Raw genomic sequence first — 12,474 nt, forward strand, 5'->3', positions numbered from 1 at the left:
GGGAGAGAGGAGGCTTATTTCACTAGTTTATGCATAATTCAGACCTCAGCAGTTTGCTAGCATGGTTACTATTTGGAAATTCAATCCTGGACTTGATACTCAATTATATGGGACTTCATTCCTACCAACTTCCTGTAATTCTAAACCTATGGGTAAAAATATTAGTAGTCATACGCTGCTGAGGAAAGTACGGACACATTGACTCAGCTCGTGCAGCCGCAGCAGGCGTTGCTGTTTGCAGCTTGGAAGTTCTGGAAGCCTATTATAGTACTCATTTATGCAAATTCCAGAAGGTGTAATTGCAACAAGGTCAGTAGTGTTTGTCAGTGTGTCACAGCTGAGGTTTCTGGAACATAAGTGCTTTTTAAATGAAGGCTTTCTGACTGCAAGCAATCAACGACGGTCCAGAAACTGCAGTTCAAGGAATGGCTGACTTATTTCAAGAGGTACTTTCTTTTAAAATGCTAGTATCTTGTAGAAATTAGGACAAAGACTGCAATTTTTATGGGCTTTTACTGTTGCAATGTGCCAGCTCTGGGTTCTGTGCAGCTGCCTGTAGCCTTTCTGCTGAAGGATCTTTGTGGGTTTCATTTGCTAACATGCATGGAAATGAGAACAAATGGCACGACGGTTAAGATTGCATTTTGCTACTCAAAGAAGCAACACAGACCCATTATCAGAAACGTCTGAAGATTTTTTGGATAGTAATAATTGTATGTACTTCAAAAAATCACAGAGTTCTGCACCTAGCTTTACACAAGTGAAACTTATTCCTAGACAAGCTGCTTATGCACCTGTAGTGCAACAAGTAATTAATCAAGAGAAAAGCACAACTGTTTCTTCACTGCAAATAAAAAAGAGCAGTTCATTGCACATTTCCTTGCAGTCTAGGAAGCAGAATGGATGTTCTAGGTTTGGTGATGCCGTGGCTGCTGGTGAAGACACTTCATTCATTGGTATTGATAGTGAAGGGAGCTGTGGTGCTGGACCTGTGTCTGACCATCGATCTAATGACAGCCTTCTGAGCAGTGCTGCTCTGGGCAGAGGCAGCCTCAGCAGCATTGCAGCAAGTGATAGTGGCTCGTTCAGCAGTGCTGGCAGTGACTATGGATCATGTGCAAGTACCACAAGTGATGGAGGTTCATATACTAACAGCATCATCAGTGACAGTGGCGCTCTTTGGACAAGTGACAGTACTTGCTGTGGTGACTCTTCATGTAGAAGCACTGCAAATATATGTAATCCCTCCAGGAGCAACTCATCTCAGGAAACACTGTACAGAAGTAATACTACTTTTGACCAAGATGCTTTGTCAGTGAGAAAGAAAACTAAAATTCCATTGCGACGTTGTTCATCATTGGTTATTTTTCCTAGGAGTCCTTCCAGTACCCCTCCAGCTTCTCCAGTGAGCTCAGGTCAACTACCACACAGAGGCACCTATCAAACATCTCATAGATTAATTATTTCTCCTAGTGAGCTAGCACAAAAAGAAGATCAGACCATTTCCAAGGGATTCCTTTCAACAGCAGTCAATGGACTTAGACTGTCTAAAACAGTTTGCTCTTCTGGCGAGGTCAGAGACATCCGACCGCTTTATTTGAATGCATCATTACAGGACAAAAGTCAAATTTTAAATGGTCCTCAGCAGGCAACTTGTGAAGAAGTACCTGATGGCTTCTCACGTGTTTCAGTTCATCTTACACAAAGAGCATTTGCATCAAGCAGTGAAATGGTTAATGGCTCTTGCAGTCCAGAGTTAAATCTGAACGCTGGTACAAAATACCCTCATTTAAAACTGGAACGAAGCACATCTGCATGTCTGCCCTCAAAAACAGGTTCAGAATATCAGATTAATATAAATGAACTAGGAAGACCGACTGCACAGATGAGCAAGACTCCCCATATTTTGCAAAGAAGTGTTTCCTTGGAAGGATCACGTCAAAAAGTTTCTTGCTGCTTACCCAGCCTTAAATACAAGTGTCATAGTGCAAGGACGTCTCAGTTGCACATACAGTTCAAAGCTGGGAATGAAGGAAAAACAGCTGGTGTTAGGAAAAGATATGGAACCTCTAAAAGGGAAATCTCTAGCACTTTGTGGAGGCCCCATAAGGTGAGTGTTGTGGTTTATAGAAACATGTGATGGTATTTTACAGTTGAAATTTAGCTGGAAAGTAGTAAAAGTTTGCTACCAAGATTTAAGTGCAGTGATTTCAGAGTTTCCTAATGGTATCAAATTGTCACCATTAGGAAGTTCATTTTTCAATTATCAGGGACATTTGAGTTTTAGATTAGTTTCTTAGAATATGGGACATACAATAGCATAAGTGAATAGCTGTTACTGGGAAATAAGTGTATTTAATAGATTTTAAACAATAGTTTGCTCTTTACATGAACTCAGAGGGATTTTCTTGTCTAGTTGTTGAAACGTGGGAGTAATTTAAACTTCAGATTAAATTTTGTAGTTATAAACACCTAACTTTTCAGTAAATTAATAGTAGTTACTGAAGTTGTTTGCATTAAAATGGGTAAAAATAAGTGATCTTGTAGTTTTATTTCAGATAGGCTTTATTTTACAGAGTAGTTTGTTGTATGTAGAATTAAAGATAAGTCGTATTTGAGCAGAGAAACTGTAAATACCATTTGCTTCTGTATACACCCTGAACCACAGGAATTTTCAGTTTCCTCTCACACTTTTTTTCCTTCTTCCAACTACTATTTCAGCCTGAGCAGTGCTGAGTAACTTAATACCTCTTCCAACAACATTGCTGTTCAAATTATAGTACTTGGGTCTAGAAGGCTTATATTAAATATATATTTTTTGTAATGAAATTCATGCCCAGCTAAACTGCAGAGGTGTCTACTCTTATTAACTCTTAAGGCAGTTATAAAACATAGGCTACATGAAAGGTGGATTTTAAGCCTTGTTTAAATAACATTGTAAGGACTTAAATTATCTGAATATTTTTAATTATGAATGCTGATAAAAGTGCAACAGCTGATGGTTACTAAAATTGTTTTAAGAACTCATTGATTTGACACTACTACCATATAACTAACATGCTTGTTTAAGCAAAGGGCTTTTTGCCAAAGACCTTATAATTATGACGATCCCTTTCTAAACTAGTAAGACACTTACCTTGGAGGTGTTAGCCTGGGATTTTCAGTCTTTTGTTAGCCTTAGAGCAGTTCTTGATGATTCTACACTTTGACTTCTTTACTGTGTTTTGGTTAGAGCTTAAAGAAAAATGCTCTTTCCTTCTTGGGAAATTGTGATTTATACTTAAGCTTCTTTATAAAACTCAGTGGAGCACAGATAATAATTTTACACATATATATATATAAATATACTGTTTGGTGATTCTTCTTCCCAAAATCTGACTGTGAAGTAAGATCCACAATAAGCATAAACAGATGAGATCCAGACTAATTAAAATGTGTCAGTTATTTTGGAAGTATATTGTGAAAAAAATGTTGAGTCATGCACTTCAATTATATTTCTCAACAACTTGCACTGCTGGTCTCTGTGTTTAATGGCAGCTGATATGAAAGATAGTCTGTATTTTAATCCAGATTTGGGATTAGACTGTTAGCTAACATTTCCAGCAAACCTCCTAGGACACTTTGTTTCAGTTCCCAGGAGCGGTGTTGACAATGGATTGACACAAACATCAGGTACAGAAATTTTTCAGTCCTCAAATGGCTACTTTCAGTTTTTATGTAAAACAAGTAAATAGGTAAATATTCTATAAAACATGTTATCAAAAATGTGAATGCTTCCTCCACCAAACCAAGCAAAAACCATAGTTGACTTCACAGCAGTTCAGTAATTCACTGGAATAAATTAGATAAATACCATTGTATTTGTTATTAGTCTTTGTGACCAATACAACTGATTCTATGGCAATCATTTAATTACATAGTCCAGTTAATTATCATGGTGTATTGTGACTCATTTAAAAATAAACAACTCCCAAAATATTTCTCTTGACTCCAGTTAGTCTGGCCTAGTATATTGATATGCTGAGTCTGGGTTCAAATTTAACAAGTTGATACTGGAGTAGCATTTAGTAATGTCAGCTATCTGTACAGGGCAGCCATGAAATCAAATCAGTGCTGTGGTTAGAGACTCCAGAGGCTGAAGCAGCAAAAGGTCTATGCATTCTTTTCTTCTGTGCCTTGCTACCAGCCTTCAGCCACCTCGGATCACATTTCCTGCTTTCCATAATCAACAGCTTGTTAAAGGCTGGCTTAAAAAAAATCAACACCATTTCTATGACAACTGGCCTTGGATTATTTTTAATTAAGTTACAAAATGGGCAATGGTGGTGGCCAGTGTGTACTGCTGGTCTTTACTGGAAACTTATTGAATAGGTTCTCTAGTAGATATTGGAATTTCATTTATGTGAAGCAGGAGAAAGAAAGAAGCCCATGGTTACAGCATTGAAAGTTGTCCTCGACTATGTATTTCTACTTTAATGTTTTGGGTTTTTTCATTATTGTTTTGGGTTTGGTTGGGTTTATTTTAGTGCATCTAAAAATGTCTGCTTAGGGTAGAAGTAAATCTGCAACTAAAGCATTTTGACATCACAGGTGTGGATTGGGAGGGTAGGAATGAGTAAGGGAACAGTTTACTTGTCATCATACATACATAAAGTCAAATAGGTAGAGAGAAAGGCAGAAACAGTGACTACAGTTCCAGTTCTTGTAGAAATAAACTTATAAAAAATTAAAAGTTCTGTTAATCTCTCCCACAAGTGTATAGTATCATGTTGACATCCCTGTTGACAGTAACTATTCCTTCCCCATCAGTATCACTGTCTATTGGATAATGTGAATATTGTAAATGTATTTGCAAACCTATTTCAGCAGCTGTATACCTTTAAAATAATTTCTTATACAATTGAGGGACTAAATTGTGTTATAGGCCTTACAAGTAATTTTGCTTGAGTTTTGTCTCTAGTTATTGAAATGACATGTTTTGAAGGAAAAAAAACCGCCAAACTTCAGAGATGGTGTAAAATAACAAAATTGTTTTTCTACTCTCAGATTCATATAAGGGAAACCTTTTAGTTGGAACTCTCAAGCTTTTTTCACCGAACCCTGGAACTTTGTTGGAATCTGTGGGTATTGGTGATTCCGAGATTGTAGAAAGTCTCTGTCTTTCTGCCCCGTTGCCAAAGAAGCCATAATTCGTCTGTGCTGTTTTCAAGATTGTTTATTCTGTTTATCTCTCACATGTTCTGCTGCCCTGCCGCAGCTCTGTCCTGCAGGGCAGCGTGTGGGGCTCTGCCCTCAGTGGGATGTTAGAAACATTATATACCAAAAATTACCTGTGCTATATTTACAATAATGTGCCAATATCTGTCACCTACATTGAACAGTGTGTCCCCAGCCTAAACCAACAGAAAAATGCCAACACCACAGTGAAACATGGAGGGCATGAAGAAGGAGAAAAAGGACAATGCACACCCAATTTCCTCCATCTTGTCCCCTTTGGACCCCTTATCTAGAATCCTAAAATTTTACTTTTGCACCCGTGCCACACTTAATTATTACTTATATCAAGCACTCAGAGCTTGTAATTCATCCTGTAAGATTGAAAAGTCTTTTCCATGGACAGAGCTCAGAGACAGTGTCCCTCAGGGCTCTGTACAGGGGGGTTCCTGACCCCCTGCCTTCCAGGGCAGCCAGAGGGAAGCTCTGGATTCCCACATTTGTCCTCATAAAAGATGCTATTTGAATCTTGCTGTACTAAATTTAAATTTAGTAAAACAGTAATTTGAGGGACTGTGTGTGAGGATTTATCTCTTTAATAACTTCCCAGCTGATGTGTATCCGGAAGATTGTGATTCCCTTGATAAATACTGCACCACAAGTCAGTGCTGGATAGTCTGAGGTTGTCTTCTTGCTTGCATTCTCCTTAGGCATAGAGCTTCTGTCATAGCATAGCTCCCTCCCAGAAAACAGTGTTCCAGCCAGGGAGAAGCACCCAGAGAAGGGAAGGACAGCTGTGGCTCAGCTCCAGCTTTGCACATGGAACAAAGGGCTGCATGTGTATCAGTGTCCCAAATCTGTGCAAGGAAGTGTGGTGGAAAAGGAGCAGCAAAAGCAGAAGATTATGGAGGCAATACAAAGCAAACCACAAATTGGTATCACTTCATGCTACTGTGCTATGGTAACCTCATAGTCTAATTTTCATATTGTTCAGTACTGCATATCTGGGAGGATCACATTACAGGACCATGTGGTGCATTGCTGTGTCATGCTCTGTCAGTTCAGTCAGGGAGAGCTGGCTTGAAAGGAAGGTGGTGTCTTTCTGAGGAATTGTGGGGGTGACTACGTTAGACTTCAATCACATAAGAATGCATGTGTTGTCTCGGACAACAATTTTAGAAGCTGACATATACATCATACATTGAAGGGAACACAGTAGAAGCTGTTAATCACAATAATGAACAATTTATAATTAGTTGTAGGTAATTTCCTGCTTCTGTGCTTTAAATGGCAATGACCTGTAGTGCTTTAGTAGTTGGTGTTAATTTTTTCTGGTTTTTATATTGCTTAAACACAGAGTTTAGTTACAACATCTTCTCTACCTTTCTTCATTTTGATTAGCTTTTGATTAGCAGTCCTTTTGGGGAAGAAAAAGATGGCACACAAAGGATGAGAGAGATCTTACAGCCTGCTACGTGGATGCATTTGGAAAGTGATGCAAAGGAAGTGATCAAATAACATTATTTGGTAGTAACTCGATCCCTGAAGTTTTTCAGGTTTTGCAGGTTGTATTTGGCAACTATGAGCCATATGTAACTTTCAGAGTACCATCATACTGTAAGGAAGCAGATACTTGAATATACCGGTATATTAAAGCTCTAGCACTTCGCAGTCCTCAGCAAACATTTCATGTACATATTAATGAAAAACTTTATTTGATTGTGCTCTGTGGAGATTATGATTAGCCTAATTCTGTTTATAGTCTGGAGCTGAACTGAATTTGTGCAGGTTTTTCATGCCAGAAAAAAATAGGGAAACTAAAACTGCAAAACCATGCAGAGCAGGCCTCCTGAAACAGCTTATGTAAATATGTAATTATCCAGCCTTCAGGGTGATTCATGTGCTTTTAATCTTCCATGAGAGAGTGGGTAGCGTTGATACTGTGGCTTCTTCAATGTTGCCACAAGCTATAGTTACTCTGTTTTTTAAGAAGTGGTATACTTACAAGAATGTGTTAAAGTAAAACTTGTTCACAGGGCAAGCTAGAGACATTCTTCCTTTACTCCTCACTAGCCAAAGAACTTGCAGGCTTTCAGATATGAGCTCATGATCACTGCTTTAGTTTCTTTTTTTTATTTTTCCAAATAGGCAATTTGGAAATCAGAGTTGAAAAATGCCAAGTATTGCACACATGAAAAGCAGCTAATGATGCACACTTGGTGATGGCCCCCTATACTGGTCAGGAAATGGTTTGTGTTGTGGGGAAAGACTTGCTGAAAATGTCAGCTCAGATCTTGGTGACAGGCAAATAAAAGCTTAGTATTTATTAGGGAAGAAATAAGATAAAAAACTTAAAACCACCATTATGGAATTGTACAAATCCACATAGGTGCATGGCATGTATATTTCTGGTGGTCCTTTTTCAGGAAGCATGGATAACAGAACTAAAAAAAGAAGGATTGCAAGATTGGGGTGAGTTTTATGTGAGGAGTAACACTAAGCAGGCCAGAGGTTTTTCAGCTTTGGAAATAAAAAAAGGTGGTATAGAGGGAATTTATAAAACTATACTTTAGGAGAGGTGAATTTTTCCATTCATACTTTTAAAACAATATGTTCTTTTGTGTTGCTGGGCAAATTGTCTCAAGATCTGCATATCAAAAGTAAAAAAAGATTTTAAGTTAGGTAAGTTGAAGAAAGGGTATTTTCAATATGTATTTTAATGTCAGGATCAAGAGGTCCATGACCACTTACTCATTGGAAACTGGGGTGTAGAGTTGAGGGGGAGACACAGCACTGGAGGTTGTATCAAAGGAAATACTGTTCTTAATTGCCACTATTATTATTATTCCTTAAGCATCTGCTCTCGGCCATTACATGGAAAGGATACAAGGGTAGGCAGAGTGTTAATCTGACCCCCAGGCTCTCTGGTGCCTGCTCAGCCCTTGCAGCCACAGAGGATCAAGTGGTAGAAATGCTCTCCCCTCACCCTTGGCAGAGTGCTCTGCTGTGTTCCAACACGTGTTTTCTCATCTTCCAGAAGTGGATGAATTTCATAGATTAAGCAAGTAAGCAAAACTGAGTGGCCTTTTCAGTCAAGTCATTTGCTTATGACTGACTTTCACCCTTGTCTGAAGGGGACTGCCCTGCATTTCTGTGAAGTGTCTCTGTTTCAAGTGTACTTTTTTCCTTATTCCCTGTGACAAACAGAACATGCTGATTTGGGAATGCGGCCAGCAAAATGTTTGTAGCTCATTGCACTGTTAGTTTATGGATTTATAATCATCTCTGTTTCAAGAGAGTGCATCATTATTTTTTTCTGCCATGAGAGTTTACAATAAACTGAAAAGTCTACAAATAGCTGCAATTATTGTTTGAGACCTTGGGCTGCTTTCAGCTGTATCAACTGTAACATAAGCAAACAGAATTTAAGAAGGACATCAGCAAGTTCCTGGCTGAAATCACATACAGACTTGAATTGGAGTCATTGAAGTTAGGGTGTATTAAAATGCAAATGAGACACTTCAGCTACTCAGTAAGAGGAATGTGGTAAGAAACACAGAACTGGATTCTTTCAGACCTGGGTGATTTCTCTGGCAATCAGTGATTTTCCTAGTATAAGAGAGATGGCCTCTTCTGTAACATCAAAGTACAAGGGCTCTTTGAAGGAAAAGCAATTCCACAGTTTATTATGAACATTACTTATTTTTCAATAGAGTTTCTATGTTAGCCAGTTATTCTACTAATTATTGTTTCTACTAAGTTTGTTTTGGGACAAATATTTAGCTTATTAATGAGAAATCTGAAGTGGTTAACATCTGACAAATCATAGGCAAATAAAACCATGTTAAGAAGTGTAATATAACTTTGGTAGTGTCGTTGAGCTTGTCTGAAATAGATTGTAATAGTGTTTTGTTGGAAAAGTGATTGTGGTTGGATTATTTCTGTTGTGGTCACCTTTTGTCATTAGAGGTTGAGGCATCCAAGGTCAGTTCATACAGACTGGTTTTGGACAGGTGGGATTTATAGCTTGAGCACAGCAGACCTTAAAACAAACCCACCACGGAGTTCTGTTCTAGCTGGGTCCTGCGTCTGCCCCTACACCTGGCAGCAAGAGGTTTAGGCTTGGGCTGGGGGAGGTCCATAGGTGGGGCTTGAGACTCCTGTTGAGCAGTGGCTGAGGAGTGCAGCTGAGTGTGGAAAGCTGTGGTGTGGCTGGCAGGGGCCCTAGCTGTGTGCTGGTGCCCAGGCACAGGGCAGTCCTGAGTTAGTCCTGATGCTGCATTTGCATCAACAGTAGACTTAGGAATGCTTTTGAAAACAGCGGGACTGACTTTGGAGCAGGGTGAGGCCATACAGCCTGCATCCAGCACTGCTTTAGGCTCGTTCTCTAAGAAGTGGCCAGGTACCTGTAGAGCCCTGGCCAACTGATTTAATTTAAGGCTGAAAAGCAGCTTCCAGGTTCAGCCTGCCTTTATGCCTCTGTGTGACCCTGAACTGGATCAAGTGAACTTCATAGGAGTGACACCATGATGCAGACATGCTCCAGTTTTCTGGGGAAAAAATGGTGTATGTCTGCATCATGCTTCAGTTTTGGGGAAGCATAATTTGGGAAAAAGTAGTTTGTCTTATTTTTAATTCTATTTCTTCCCTCTTGCTCTGAAAAGCAAAAAGTTGATTGACTGTTAAGTCCTTCAGCTGAATGTGTTAATTACCCATTGTAGTAAACATCTGCAATATCTGGTTTATCTGCTGTTACTTCTGGGAGCAAATTACACCTGCAGTTTTGCCATTTCATAGAGTTTTACATTTCTGTGTTTTAAGCTTTATAGTGTTAAATGGTTCTCCAGTGTGCCTGGAATTGTTACTACAAGAGTTTATTTTTCAAACTTTCTCTGAAGTCTTAAGATATGGCAAAAAAGCTTTCACAAACAGATGAAAGCGTTTTATGTTTTTATACTGTTATGAAGCTAACTGACTTGATGTCAGGAATGACTTGTTGAAATAGTACCTAATTAAATACTTGCTACTGTTTTCTAAAGTTTTTGTGGTGAATATTGGCAGATTTAACACCGGAGGATGAGTCTGGATTGGTTTTGACTTTTCATAAAATGTAATATACCTGCTTGTTATAGGGTAGCTCATTTGGCACATGCATACATCAAATCAAAGGGACTCCAAGTCCTGATGAATAAAATCAATGCATTAATAACTTCGTGTTCTCTGTTTATGTTCTGAAGTATGCTTTGGTTATATTAGACAGCTTGCCTTCTTGTAAACTGTGTAAAAAAAAAAACTATCTTAAACTGCATTGTTAATAAACTTTTAAGGACAAGTTCTCGCAGCAGCACACATTGAGTACACTAATATATGAATGTTGTTGCAAAAGTACTGTAAACTCAATATAAACATCTAAGGAAGTGGTAAGATTTTGGTGCCATATAAAATGTGTAAGCTATAAATGGAGAAACAGATGATACTTTTACTCTGGTCTTCAGATAAGCAGTTGTCTGAAGATATCTTTGGAAGTGAGAGAGAATTAGTGAAAATAACCCCAGTGTCATTTCTAAATGCTCTCTGTTAAGCAGATGGTAAACTGCTGAGGCATGTTGTGCTGACACCTTGCTGTTGAAACAGTCAGCAGGACTGAAGGTGCTGCAGAAACATGTGTTGTGTAATAACCCTGGCCTAACAGTATGTATTCTCCCTTTTGAAAATGCTGATAGGGTCTTATATCTCTGTGTCATAGGTAGCAATACAAATGCCTACATGTCGTTAAAAAAAATTCTCCTCACAATCCACAGGTCCCCCTTAAAAATACTGGAGACTGGGACTGTAATGAATTCCATGCAACCAAGTATTTATTGCATTGCAAGACAGAGAAAACATTACTTGTGGAATCTGTGAATTTGGTATAATCTTAATGTCATAATTGAATCTTGTTTTTTTGAAACTGTAACTTTTTCATGATGAATAGCATATGCTGGCAGTATTTTATGGAAGAAAAAAATGCTCACTTTTTTCAATTTAGAGTTTAAGAGAACCAAATAATACAATCAGTGCAGTATGAAAAGAAAAATTCTTGAATTTGCTAGTGTAGCTCAGGAAAGTTTTTTTTCATCCTCATCAAGCTTGTAACTAATGTTGATGTTTGGGTGTTTAAGCAAGAAGAATGTTGGTTTTATAAGGCATCTATTGAGCTCATGTTTTCTTAAGCAGCGATAATCCATATCACTGTTTGTTTTTTCAATTTGAGCTGATACTTATGTTCCCTCCAATAAAAGCTGTATACTTTCTTGCTTTGCCATACAGCTGTAGATTTCTGTGCAAAGACCAACCTGTGCACAACTAGCTGCCTGTTTATTCAGAAAAAGACTGGGAATATGCTTGGATTCTAATTAATGCACTAATACCACCAAACATTTGCACAAAAATTGGTAGAGAAAATTCTTGTTATTTCAACACCCTGGTCTTATACAAGAACTGTTTCAAAAGGCTGTGTGGTGAATCCAGCAATTAAGAAAGGCATTAAATTCAGTGACCCATTTTCAAACCTGATAAATTTTGGGATACGCTCTTAGCACTGCAGTTAAATGCAGAACTCAGATAAGCATGTCTGTTAAAAATCTACTTCTAGATTTCTGCAACTCTGATGGGAGTTGCAGAAAAAGAAGTCCAAAATCTAAAACTTCATAAGCATATATTCATAAAATAGATGAAAATGAGTTTTGAACAGAATTACTGTTTTTTGGTGCTTTTCTTTGAACGCTTTGGCATTGCACTGGAGTTCTTCAAATGAGTTGTGTACAGCAGCTGTCTGTCCTCACCTGTTTTTAATAACTTTCTATAGACTAAACCAGTGAATCAGTAAAATACAAGGCCTCTCTGTTAGTGCAGTATATAATTAATTGAGGTTTATGCCAAGCAGAATGTTTGAGTTCTCTGGCTGTTAAGAAATTAGAAGCTGACAAGAACAACTGACCCACTTGTGTGTATTGCCTGCTCAGATGAAGCAGAGATCCAAACAGTTTCAGCTCCGCTGGCATTTAGTTTTTCTGTGTGTGAAGCCGCTTTGGCACCTCTTGGCAGGCAGTTAGTCAGCTTGTCATGGGGGAGCACATTGCTGGAGATCATTCCTGATATCTGATTTATGTGGTAGTTGTTTGGAGGTCAACAAAAATCTCCACTCAGGGTTGTGCTTTCTGGCTGGAGGAGAAAGTACTGTTAAAGACTTGGTTATTGAGGCTAACTCTGCTAAAAATA

At 38.4% G+C, this 12,474-nt stretch overlaps 1 protein-coding gene across 3 annotated transcripts in view; it reads left to right on the plus strand.

The window, feature by feature from the left end:
* Positions 1–12,474, plus strand: part of NEDD4 (NEDD4 E3 ubiquitin protein ligase) — a 51,682-nt gene that overhangs the window by 17,320 nt on the left and 21,888 nt on the right. Inside the window, exon 1 of one of the 3 annotated variants that reach the window (XM_012578341.5) lies at positions 494–2,110. The exons of the other annotated variants lie outside the window; for them this stretch is intronic. Coding sequence (XP_012433795.3) covers positions 620–2,110 — 1,491 coding nt within the window. The 5' untranslated portion in view covers positions 494–619. Of the gene's footprint in view, positions 1–493; positions 2,111–12,474 lie in introns of those variants that run through there. 3 annotated transcript variants of the gene reach the window in all.

The sequence above is a fragment of the Taeniopygia guttata genome, chromosome 10 (genome assembly GCF_048771995.1).
Source record: "Taeniopygia guttata chromosome 10, bTaeGut7.mat, whole genome shotgun sequence".
Taxonomy (NCBI): domain Eukaryota; kingdom Metazoa; phylum Chordata; class Aves; order Passeriformes; family Estrildidae; genus Taeniopygia; species Taeniopygia guttata.